The sequence below is a fragment of the Patagioenas fasciata genome, chromosome 17 (genome assembly GCF_037038585.1).
Source record: "Patagioenas fasciata isolate bPatFas1 chromosome 17, bPatFas1.hap1, whole genome shotgun sequence".
Classification (NCBI taxonomy): Eukaryota; Metazoa; Chordata; class Aves; order Columbiformes; family Columbidae; genus Patagioenas; species Patagioenas fasciata.
This window is the reverse complement of record NC_092536.1, coordinates 5764389-5775403: the sequence shown is the minus strand read 5'-3', so window position 1 is coordinate 5775403 and position 11015 is coordinate 5764389. Positions and strand designations below refer to the sequence as shown.

At 53.3% G+C, this 11015-nt stretch overlaps 2 protein-coding genes across 2 annotated transcripts; one reads left to right on the top strand and one right to left on the bottom strand.

The window, feature by feature from the left end:
* Nucleotides 1–1715: 1715 nt before the first annotated feature.
* TCHP (trichoplein keratin filament binding) lies at nucleotides 1716–6789 on the bottom strand. The gene is made up of 12 exons (XM_065851534.2): nucleotides 6563–6789; nucleotides 6277–6481; nucleotides 6044–6100; nucleotides 5406–5474; nucleotides 4958–5131; nucleotides 4539–4651; nucleotides 4157–4223; nucleotides 3698–3870; nucleotides 3304–3385; nucleotides 2914–3096; nucleotides 2702–2821; nucleotides 1716–2054 (listed from the first exon to the last, which is right to left on the bottom strand). Exons 1-12 carry the CDS (start codon nucleotides 6772–6774, stop codon nucleotides 2022–2024), a joined length of 1488 nt encoding a protein of 495 aa, XP_065707606.1. The 5' UTR covers nucleotides 6775–6789; the 3' UTR covers nucleotides 1716–2021.
* Nucleotides 6790–7706: 917 nt separating this feature from the next.
* On the top strand, nucleotides 7707–10909 carry GLTP (glycolipid transfer protein). Its single transcript, XM_065851717.2, has 5 exons — nucleotides 7707–7906; nucleotides 8768–8829; nucleotides 9142–9275; nucleotides 9551–9701; nucleotides 10037–10909. Exons 1-5 carry the CDS (start codon nucleotides 7804–7806, stop codon nucleotides 10217–10219), a joined length of 633 nt encoding a protein of 210 aa, XP_065707789.1. The 5' UTR covers nucleotides 7707–7803; the 3' UTR covers nucleotides 10220–10909.
* Nucleotides 10910–11015: the final 106 nt, after the last annotated feature.

Here is an 11015-nt window from a genome sequence, read left to right as displayed (position 1 = left end):
TATAACCTCTGTACCTCAACATATCCAAATGTGAAAGGATTTCTAATACTTAGTAAGTTTTCTCTAAGTGTTTCAAAATATCTTACAGGCTACAGGTGGAGTAACCCATGCTAGGCTGCCTGTCAGAGGGCAGCGGGTGAAAAATCTCTGTGTGTTTCAGGTTTTTTCAACCAAAGTTCAGTGGTTGGTTCCTTTTCAGATCATGCTGTTTGTATGTGGGTATGAACACTTAAGTGCCATGACAGTGCTGGATTGTTGTGTGTTGGAATTAGCTCCCTTTTTAAAGCAGTGCAAGTTTGAGGGAGAGAGTAGATGACAACCCAGTAAATCAATGTTTTTCATTGTGGTTTTTTTCATTTCCTTTTTGCACTTCTGAATTCCAGAACTGTCTCTGAACTCCCAGCAATGCAGAGAGGCTGGGATCAGATCTGCAAAACGACATTTGTAAAACCTGCTTCCAAATTATGCTCCTTGCAATTTAAATACATTGGCATATTCTAGGAACTTTTCCTGAAATCAGCATCACTGAAAGGCAGCAGGTGGTATTTTTTTGGTCTCTGGGGACACCATTGTGTGCTTTTCTTTAACATATCTTACCTGATTTCCAAAGGGTAACACTGAGTGATGATTTAAGTTATCAGGTGCTTAAACTTGCCTCTGTACCAAAACAAGCGGATGCTGTGATAACTGCTGGTGCTTGTTCTGGCTACCAAGCATTGGGTTTTTTTAAATTAACCCTTTACTTTATTGGAAGACTTGGCTGTAAAAATGTGGCCAGCCTGTCACCAATTTCCTGTTCTGTCACTTAAACAGCATTTCTGGTCGATGCCCCATCCCCGAACACACGTGTGCTCGAGGTTGGTTATGGTCACACTGTGCCATCGCTCCAGAACGTTCTCAGTAAAACGGGAGACTCACAAACAGCAGAGTGGTTCAAAACCAGTGGTGGAACTGAGGAGCGTGCAGATGAACCCTCAAGTCACACAGCACTGTGGGTCAGAACAGTTGTAATACCTGAAACAACACTGGTGTTTTTTTCTTTTAGGGCTAGGTCTCCTCTTTTTCCCTGTAAACAAACTTGCCCTTTCTTTACAAAATGCTGCATAGGAAAGTAAACCTTTTTTTTTTTTTTGCCTTTTTCCAAAACTTGTATTTATCAGTGTCAGTCTGTCTGTACAATATTTTGACACTTTTGTTTACTGTATTATTATAAAATGCTAAAACCCTCTCAGTGTGTGAAATTATTTGGGGCTGACTGTTGGTTCTACAAGGAAAAGATCTTGGGAAAGGTTTCAATAGCTGAGGAAAACCTGCAGTGGTGAAATAACACCCAGTTTTGTGACAGGATCTCAACACCCCACCCCAGCTCATTTTAAGCTGCAGTTACAAGCAAGAAATAAAGTGCAACAACCAACTAAAACTTCCCTCCTATTGTTGCAGAGTTTGCTCATGGAAAGAAACAAACAATTGTTGAGGTTGCAATTATTCATTATTTATGAAATAAGTAAAAAAAGCCAATAGTGAAGTTTCAGCACCTTCTGGAGGGGGACTCCACAGGTTAAGAATTACAGACACAGCACCTGTGATCTATCTTACCAATTTGCAATGCATTATTAATTAACAAGCCAGCAGGGCCTCCAGGCCTGTCCTGCTGAGAGTTCGACCCAGAACAGCAAATGCAGCACATGGGGGGTACAGGAGCCCCACACCTGTCATGGTTCAGATCCAAAGGGCCTGTTTATCTGCCATGTTTGCCCTGTATAACATGTCACTAAAATCCATCATCACAACTCCAGAACACAGAGTAAAAGCAGCAGTTCAGGCCCCAAGGATGCTCACAACTCTGTGTTCTTGAAGTCAGGAGAAATTCACTCTTGTGTTCAGCTGAGCCACAGTAGATTTCTAAAAATATTCAGCTGAGTCTTGGCATCATTGTGGGCTCTTCCAAGGTTATTGCAGGAGTTCCCTGATTCTTCCAAGTTTTCTTTCTGTAGTCTGCAACTGCATTTCCTGCTTGTTCCTCAGGTCCATGCTGCTTTTGGGTAACTGTAGAGCTAACGGGGTCAAAACAAAGACCATAATTAACTACTTTATGGGCTCTAGAATTAATCTTACACACACACACTTTTCAGCAAAGAAGGTACTTTGGAGGGCACAGAATATCCTCCAGGAAAAAGCATCAGTAATGTTTTAAGAGTTGCTACTCTGACAGCAGTAGCCACTGTCTAATAAATGATGGGGTGACACCACACAGTAGCTCATAGTTTAGTATGAAAAATATCTGCTGGGTGTGTGGTTTAGATGAGGTTACTCAAATTCAGCTTTGTTTTTAGAGCTAGGCAAAGCGGGACACTGAGCAGCTGAGCTGCACTGTACCCACTGTGTTAATGCAGCTGATAATCCCAAAATAATGAGAATAACATTTCAGGCAGTAGCAACAAGTCTGCCTAAAAAATTATCTAAAAACTGGGACCTAAAGCATCCATATCAGCAAAAGAAAAGTAGTTTATAAGAGAGAGCTATAGCCCTCTTAGAAATAGCACTGGGGAAAAGAACAGGCCTGGGGTTCTGCCGTGGCACTAGGTGGCAACAGAGGTGCAGATCGGAAACAATGCGACTTCTGCATGTGTGGTGCTGTCACCCTCCCCGATGGGCTCATGTCAGGGTGACATGAGTGTAGAGGCTCAATGCTGTCACCTACCCTGCCGGGACGGCCGTGCTCCACCATGCGCTCGGCCTCCTGCTGCACCAAACTCTCCTCCTCTTCCTCCTCCCTCTGGCCCTGCTGCTGCTCCTGTTGGTGTGAGCGATGCTCTGTCAGCTGGGCACAGAGGGGACAGGGCTGTCACAGCAAGACAGGACACAGACCTGGCACCCCAGCAGCCGGGTGCAGCTCTGGCACGCGTGCCGTACCTGCGCCTCCAGCTCCTGCCTGCGCGCTGCCTTCAGCTCCTCCTCCCGCGCCTTCTCTCGCCTCGTCAGCTCTTTGGCCTCTTCCAGTTCTTTAATCAGCTGCTCGCGATATATAGACTCTTCTTGGGCTCGTCTGTTTAACTCCATCTTCTCTTGGATCTGGCGCTGTCTGACTGCAAGGACCTTCGTGAAGTGAAATTGAGGTAGAAGATAAGAAAGGGGCCAGCCTTAGAACTCAGTGCAGATGGTTCAACAGTTCTCAGAAAAATGTACCAGACAAGCGGAAAAATTCTGCCCCAGGTACTGAAGGCTGTAACCTGGTGGAAGGTTACAGCTGGAGCGATGGCTTCATCGAACCAAGAGAGACAGCTCATCAAAAAAGGTCATCACCTCACTCATTAGGCGATCTCTGGCCTTCTTCTCCCTTTCCCACTCTTCTTCCCTCTTCTCCCAGACTTTTTTAGCTTCTTCTCTAAAGGAGAGAGAAAGAATTATCTCTAAAGTCACTACTTAAGAGTCAAAAAACACCCCAAGCACAGACGAGCTACCGTGTCAGGTCTGTAGGGGCACGCTGACACCCACCACGGTACCCAGCACAGGGAATGAAGGGCAGAGCTCAGTTCCACTAGAACTACTTCTACAACTGCACGGTCAACCAGACACTGCATCCTAACAACCACTTTCAAAGCCCATTTAACAAACATGAACAGAGTTCTGCCAACCAGGCAGGAATGTTCAGCACATACGGTTTCTTTAGCTGATGCTCAGAGGTGGGCAGACCCACCTGAAAATCGTCTGCAGCTCTGCCTCCCTCTCCTTTTCTAGCTGGAGCTGTTCCTCGATGACACGTTTCATCCAGGCAACATCTGCCACAGCTCGTTCTCGTCGCGCGGACTCACGGCGCTGATCCTCACCTTCTTTCTCGAGGATGGCTAATAAGATTTGCCTGTCTGTCTCCTTGAAAAAAAACCCACAAGGTTAACAACTATCCAACAGGCTTCCAGCCTGTGTGCCCGGCTACTCTCTACACATTATTGGTGATGGTGTCAGGATGTGTGCTCAGCCGCACACCCAGTTTGCCACCTTCTTCCCTGTCTTTTTGCCCCAGCCCTGCTCACATGCTTAAAGGGGCTTCCTCGCTAATTGTAGGCAGCAGAGGCAGACACAAAAACGAAGCACAAAGAACAAGTTTCTTCAGCACATGCTATCTATAACATATAAATCAAGGGGTGCTTTCTCTTACCAGCTCCTCCTGTATCTGCTGGGCTCGTCTCCTTAACTGGGTATCACACTGGTGCCTCAAAAAGCGACTGAAAAGGAAAACAACAACAACATTCAAAATGACTCTAAAGCTCAATGTTGTTGTATGCCAGCACTCAGGAAGCTCCATCTATGACAAGGTAACTTACAGGCAACAGAAGTACCTGCTACCACTAACATGAACAAGAAGTAACAGCACCAATTCATTTGCACAGTGGCTGTTCTGGGGACTTACATCAAAAAAATAAACACTTACAACCCACCGCTGCTATCTGGAATATTTCCTTGTGCCACAAGTACCACTGCGGACACAGGAACAAATCCTATCTAAGCCATGCTGAAATAAGCTACAGTCCATCTCATACCCAAGCTCTTTCTTCTTTCGGTGCTCTTCCATTTGTTTCCTTTCTTCTTCCAAGTTCTCCAGCTCCCACCGCTGTTTTAATAAATTATCTTGTTCTTTTTTCAGCTTTATCGCCTAAAAAGAAGAAACAACCACCAGAAAGAATACATCTGAGAGCAAGGACACCACAGAGAGAGCCTTTGTACCAGGGTTTGGATCCCGTCCTGCCCCTCTGCAATTTAATTCATGTCTCAGTAGCTCACAGCTCAAGAGCCACTGCAAGGAGCTCCAGCAGTCTACATGACTAACAGAAATTATGTCACAACTTTGTTCCGGATTTTATCTAGTGGAAAGCTGGAGAGAAGAGGTCAGGTCAGTGTTGCTGTATTTCCAAGTGAAGCAATGAATTTCCCTCTAAAATGAGGAGAAACTAAAGATTACCTCTGCCTCCTGTAATTTCAGTTCTTCTATTTGTTGAAGCAACGCCTCCGCTTGCTTCTTCTCTTCCAGCCGGCGCTTCTCTTCCTCTTGTCTCATTCTCTCCAGTGCTTCCCTTCGCGCAATCTCATATTCATTTTCATACCGTTTTTTCTTTTCAAGTTCAGTTGCTTCTTGCTATCCGAGCCAAAAGACAACAGGGAATTTAGTGTTAGACTAATGCAAAGAAACAGCCTCTGGCTCAGGAAATCCACAAATCAAACTTCTCCAAGCTGAGACATACTGGGAAAATATGGAACAAAATACACCAGGAAGGACAAAAAGCACAAGGACAAAGGAAAACTGTTCGCTGACCACTACCTGAAAATGTTTATCAGTCACACCACTACCTGCTTGTGCATCTCAGGAGCCTGCCCGAGTGCCCAGGAACACCAGGGCGACTCCAGCGTACCTCAGGTTTTTGCATTAGCCGATCACCCCAAGCCTCCAGCACCTGCTTCCTGTGCAGCTTCGGCTCTACCTGCAAACAACAGAGGCCATCAGTGCCAGAGACTGTTCTGTCCCCTGGGATCTACTGGAATCTCTGGAGCAATATCTGGCCCAGTCATGGCCCTGAAGTCCCAGCAGGACCTGCCTCTGCAGAGCTGGCTCATTTTGGGGTCCCAAGTGCTGCCCTGGTCCCAAGCTCAGGGTCAGTGCCATGTGCCAGTTCCAGGAAACACTGCGGTGACACTGACCCCAGAGCTGTGGCAGCCAGAGCAGCACATCGGCAGAACAAAGAATCAAAAGAAGTGCTGTGGACACGGTAAATACAGCTTTAAAAAACACCTGACACCTGAGATATTTACATCATGGGCACCGAAAATTCGCACTGAGTCAGCACAGATTTCTGCCTTTTTTTGAAAAACACCACCTTTGAGGGGACTTCTTACACAGTTAAGCCATTTATTTTCTTTGACTTTTGCTTATCAGAACTCAGAACAAGTGCTGTAATTCAAGATGAACAACAGTAGATATACGATGACTTTAAAGTTAAAATGTAGTTTAATAAATGCAAGGCAGCAGGGACTAAAAAGAAAATAAGCTCACCTCCTGGAGCTCAGCGTTGGTTTTCTTCTGGTGTTCGTCCAGCAGCTGCTCAGCAACCTGGAGAGTTGGATTATGCCGGGATGTGGAAGAATTAGAGATATCGAACCCTCCCAAGGCAGCGATTAGTTATCCCCAGCAAGCGGAATTTGGACAGTGAAGGCAAGGAAGTGGCCTTGCCCGTCCGGTCACCGGGGCCGCCGTACGAGCCTGGGAGGCCCCCTCGCTCCTCTCACCTTCCTCCTCCGCTCCTCCCGGCCCTCCCGCGGCTCCTCGCTCCGCCGCCGCATCCCAGCGAGATCGTCCCCGCGGCCCCGCCGCCGCTCCCGCAGCTCCGCCGCCAGCGCCTCCCGCTCCTCGGCCAGCAGCCGCCGCAACCGCTCCCGCCGCTCCTCCAGCCGCAACGCCGCCTCCTCCGCCTCCCGCCGCACCGCCGCTGGGCTGCCGCACACCCCGGCGTGTCAGAGGGAGCGGCCACCGGACCCCCAGGCCCGGCCCGGCCTCCCCTCCCGGGCCCTGTACCTGGGCTGGAGGGCGCGGGGCGCGCTCCACCGCGCCTGCCTGGAGCAGCAAATGGCGGCCTGGGCGAAGGAGCGGCTGACCCGCTCCCACTGCTGCCGGTTCCGCGCCTCCAGCTCCCGGCGCCGCTCGGCGGCCCAGCGCTCCGGGGCCCGGCCCCGTGCCGCCCAGCGCAGCGCCATGGCCCGCTCCCACCGGCCGCCGCCCGTCGTCATGGCAACGCCGCCGGCCGCTACGGGCGCCGCCGAGGGACAGGCCGCGACGAGCTTCGCGGGACGGGAATCGGCGGCCGCTCTCGTGGAGTTCGTCTCGCACCGAACTCCGCACCGGGCGGCGGTGACCGGGGGGACGTGCCGAGTGCCGGAGTGGTGGAGAGAGGGGTGGCGGCCGGCGGTCCCCGGTGTGTGTCACCGCTGGCGACAGGCGGCTGCGGCCTCGTGCCGGCGCCCTGTGTGCGAGCCAGAGATCGGTGTCGCCACACGACCCGTTTGTCCCGAACAACCGGTAAAAACACCGCATTTGAGGCCCCTGAAACCGGTAAATCCCCTTTCTCCGCTCCCGACCCCTCTCCCCGCACCGCCCGGGAGGAGCCGGGTGTAGTTGCCCCCGCGCTGGGGTCCGGGCAGGTTTGTTCTCCCGGGACGCGTGAACTGAACCATCTGCTCCCGATTAAAAATGTATCTCCCCTAAATAATTAATAGCCACCAGGCAGGAACTCGGCACCTGGCCAGAGGCGGAAGGTCCGGAGCGCGACCGATACGGTGTCAACAACCTCGGCGGGGGATGCTCCGGTTTCCACCCCCCGCAACCGGGGCACGGCTTGCGGGTGCCCGTGCGGCCTTGGCCAGGCCGGGGCTGAGCCGCGCTTCTTCCGGGCCGCAGCAGGACATGAACCGGGGTGGGACGCGCAGCCTCCTCCTGTGCCCAAACCGGCCCTCGCCGCCGGCCGGGCCCGGGCTATGGGGGGTGGCGGGGGAACAGGTACCGGGGCTCAGGGGGAGCCTGGCCCCGCCCACCGGCACTGGCTCCGCCCATCAGCGCTGCGATAGCACCGCCCCCACCTCACTTCAGGGCCCGCCCCCACACTCCGATTGACGGATAGGCGCGTGGGCGGTGCGCGGCCATTGGTTGAAGCGGCGGGGGCGGGGCGCGCTGGTAGCGCGCTGCCGGGTCGGGCGGCGGGGCTGGTGCCGGTGCGGAACCGAAGCGGAACCGGAGCGGACTGGAGCAGGCAGAGTGGGGCTATGGCGCTGCTGCTGGAACATGAGTTCAAGGCGCTGCCGGCCGACAAGCAGATTGAGACGTTGCCCTTCTTGGAGGCCGTGGCGCACTTGCCGCCCTTCTTCGGTGAGCCCGGGCCGGCCCCCTGCGGGGACGGGAGCTGCGGCAGGGCTGGCCCGGTACCGATCCCGCCGCCGCGCCCAGCCGAGGCCTTCAGCACGCTGAGCGCCCTCGGGCCTCGCCGGCCCCGGTAGACCCTCCCCAATCCTGGGTGCTCCCTCCGGTCCGGGGTACTGGCTCTTGGGGTCCCCCCGTGCTAGGCTGTTCCTCCATCCCCGGTCGGTGCTGCTCCCGGTGCCTGGTGCCCCTCGGGGCAGTAGCTTGGCGGGGCCGGGATTGCATCAAGGTCCTGTCAAACCCGCTGAGCAGCCCGGTTGGGAAACGTTCTGCTACCCCCACACCCCGGCAGAGCCACCGACGCTGCGGCGGAGCCAAGCTGCCTGCCCCGGGACACCCCGGCATCACTCAGGGCTGGCCCGTGGGTCCCACCCGTGGCTGCTCACCCCGCGTCTTGACCAGGGCAGGTGCTGCAGGGGCCGTGGGTGGGTGCTGGCGTGGCCGTCTTGGTGCCATGATGGCCTGTGCCGTCCTGCTGCCCTCCACAATGTCATCTATTGTGTGATGGCTCGGTGGCAGGGCAGGACACGGGCTGCCTGCCTGGGAACGGGCAGAGAGAATCCTGTGTCCATCGTGCTGCTCCAGACTGTCACACTGGGGCCGTGTCCCAGACCAGTGTGATCACAGGGTCACCGGCGGGACGGGAACAGGGGGCAGAGTTCCATGTGCAATACCCAGAGAGCCCTTTGCTGGCAGGTGTCTTGATGCTTTGGCTATGGTTAAGGTGAAACCTCTTGGTTACAACTCAGGACTTTGTGGTGTCTTCTGTGTCCCCTAAGGACTAATTGTCCTCCCTCCATGTCTCCACAGATTGCCTGGGGACTCCCATAGTCTATTCACCAGTCAAGGCAGACCTGACTGGAAATATCAAGGTAGGAAGGGGCACGGAAAAGCTCAGGGGGGGGAGTTTTTCAGCAGAGATGCTGTGGGTTTGGAGAAGCAAGAGCCAGAGGTGTCTAAAAGGGCTTTTATTTCCATGGGAGCCTTTTGGTTCAGTGGTGGCACATCTTGGTGTGTTTATTAACAAGGCTCCCTGGTGAAAGCACCATTTAGCAGCCACGGTGCTCGCTGCAGACACCACGTCTCACCGTGTCCATGAACGCCAGCCTGGCTGCTCTCCGGTGCCGCCCGCTGCTGCTCTGCCCGGCGGCTCCTGGAAGCCAACCCCCCTTCTCTGCCCCCAGAAAATCCGTGCGGTTTACGACTCCAACCCCAGCAAGTTCAAAACGCTGCAGAACATCCTGGAGGCGGAGAAGGAGATGCACGGTTCAGCCTGGCCCAAGACAGGCGCGACGCTGGCGCTGATGTGGTTGAAAAGGTGACTCATGGTGTCACTGCTCTGGGCTGCATCCTGGCACACGGGGAGCCCATCAAATGCCTACCAGAGTCTCATCTGGCTGGGGCGGTGTGTGGTGGTGCGTTTTGGGGAGCACAGCCCAGTACACTGGCTGCATCAGCTCTGCGAGGCGGGGTGTGCTGGCAGGGCTGTGGATTTTTGGGGGGACCTGGATGCACCACGCTCAGGGGATGCCCAGCTGTGGGCTGGGAAGCTGCATCTTCTTCCCCACCCCAACATCTCTGCTCTTCTCCCAGGGGGCTGAAGTTCATGCTGGTGTTGCTGCAGAGCATCTCTGATGGTGAGCGGGATGAGGAGCATCCAAACCTCATCCGAGTGAATGCCATGAAGGCTTATGAGATCGCACTGAAGAAATACCATGGCTGGATGCTGCAGAAGCTCTTCATGGTGAGTGTCCACATCTCCATGGAGGAAAGCAGATTTTCTTTAAGCCCAGATGCCCCAAGAAGTGATATGTTTTAGAGGAATAAGGGCTTGGAAACATGGGAAGCTGCTGATCTGTTTTGAGCAGTATTGCCAGGAGATTCTCTCTGTGTGTTCCTGTTTCTCTGAGGGTCCAGCCACCACTCTCAAGGTTGTTCCCGTATGTCCTATTTGGGATGCCGTGGGGTCTCTGGATGCTCCAAAGCTCACAGGAACCACCCAAATGAGGGTCCTGCATGTGGGATACGGAGGATTTGGTGTTTGTGGGAGCCTTACAGCTTTTTTCCCCTTTTTCATAGGGGTCAGTCTATGCTCTTCCGTACAAATCAGATTTGCTGAAGGCATTAGAGAAGGGTAAAGAAGTCAAAGAAGAGGAAAGCATAGAGAAGATTCATCAATTTCTCTCGAAGGCCACCCCCATACTGGATGCGATTTATGAGATGTACACAAAGATGAACGCCGAGCTGACCTACAAAGCCTAAGGCTCTCACGAGACTGGCAGGGCTTAAATAAAGTGTGACGGGTGCTACCTGTGTCTTAATCACTGAGGCAGCTGGGGCTGCTCCAGGCTCTCAGTCGACTTTTGATTCTCGTCTGGATGTGCAGTGGATAACCTATTTTCTAAAATAATAATAATAATAGTTTTCTATTGAGAATACAGCAATAAAACAATTGTACCCCGTGTCATCACAGGATTTCCCAAGCTTTTGTGCTAAAGAGGAAAAACAAGTCTTTCTAGCCCTAACTGCCAGGTTTATGGCTACCACGGTGTGGGGAATGAAGCGTGGCCGGCGGCAGCGTTTCACCGATGCTGCCTTGGCTCTGCCCTGACTCTGGGACTGCACCGCTGTGCCCGGACCCACCATGTGCCCCATACCGCTCGTCCACTGATCGGCACCTGGGAAAGAAACGTCCCAAATGATGCCGGCAGCGCCTGCGGCAGAGGAGCCGATGAATTTCCCGGGTGATCCCAACTCCTCCAGCGCCTGCGTGGGAGCAAGACCCCTTTCCCCCTGCGCCAGGACAGCTGTGGGGAGTGAAGCTGGGAGACTGTCCTGATGCGGTAACTGTGGAACACGAGCTGCCTTATTAACCAACTGCCTTATGGTGCTGCTGAGCTCCGTGCTGGCAGGGCAGGGAAGCAAAGTTTAATAAAAACTCATGGTAACCTCGGCCTGGGTGGTTCTTTTGTGGGGGCTGGTTCTAGGGGAGCTGTTTTGGGGAGGGTGTTCTGGGACTTGTTCCTGGGGGGCTATTTCAGGGAGGGACTTTTGGGAG

Excerpts from the sequence above, each read along its gene's own strand:
- TCHP (XM_065851534.2), bottom strand. The coding sequence starts at position 6,774 with ATGACGACGGGCGGCGGCCGGTGGGAGCGGGCCATGGCGCTGCGCTGG. Across the intron at positions 5,132-5,405 it reads GGCTAATGCAAAAACCTGAG|CAAGAAGCAACTGAACTTGA; the intron begins GTACGCTGGAGT and ends TGGCTCGGATAG. Across the intron at positions 2,055-2,701 it reads AGCACGGCCGTCCCGGCAGG|CTCTACAGTTACCCAAAAGC; the intron begins GTAGGTGACAGC and ends TGACCCCGTTAG.
- GLTP (XM_065851717.2), top strand. The coding sequence starts at position 7,804 with ATGGCGCTGCTGCTGGAACATGAGTTCAAGGCGCTGCCGGCCGACAAG. Across the intron at positions 8,830-9,141 it reads ACCTGACTGGAAATATCAAG|AAAATCCGTGCGGTTTACGA; the intron begins GTAGGAAGGGGC and ends CTCTGCCCCCAG. Across the intron at positions 9,276-9,550 it reads GCGCTGATGTGGTTGAAAAG|GGGGCTGAAGTTCATGCTGG; the intron begins GTGACTCATGGT and ends CTCTTCTCCCAG.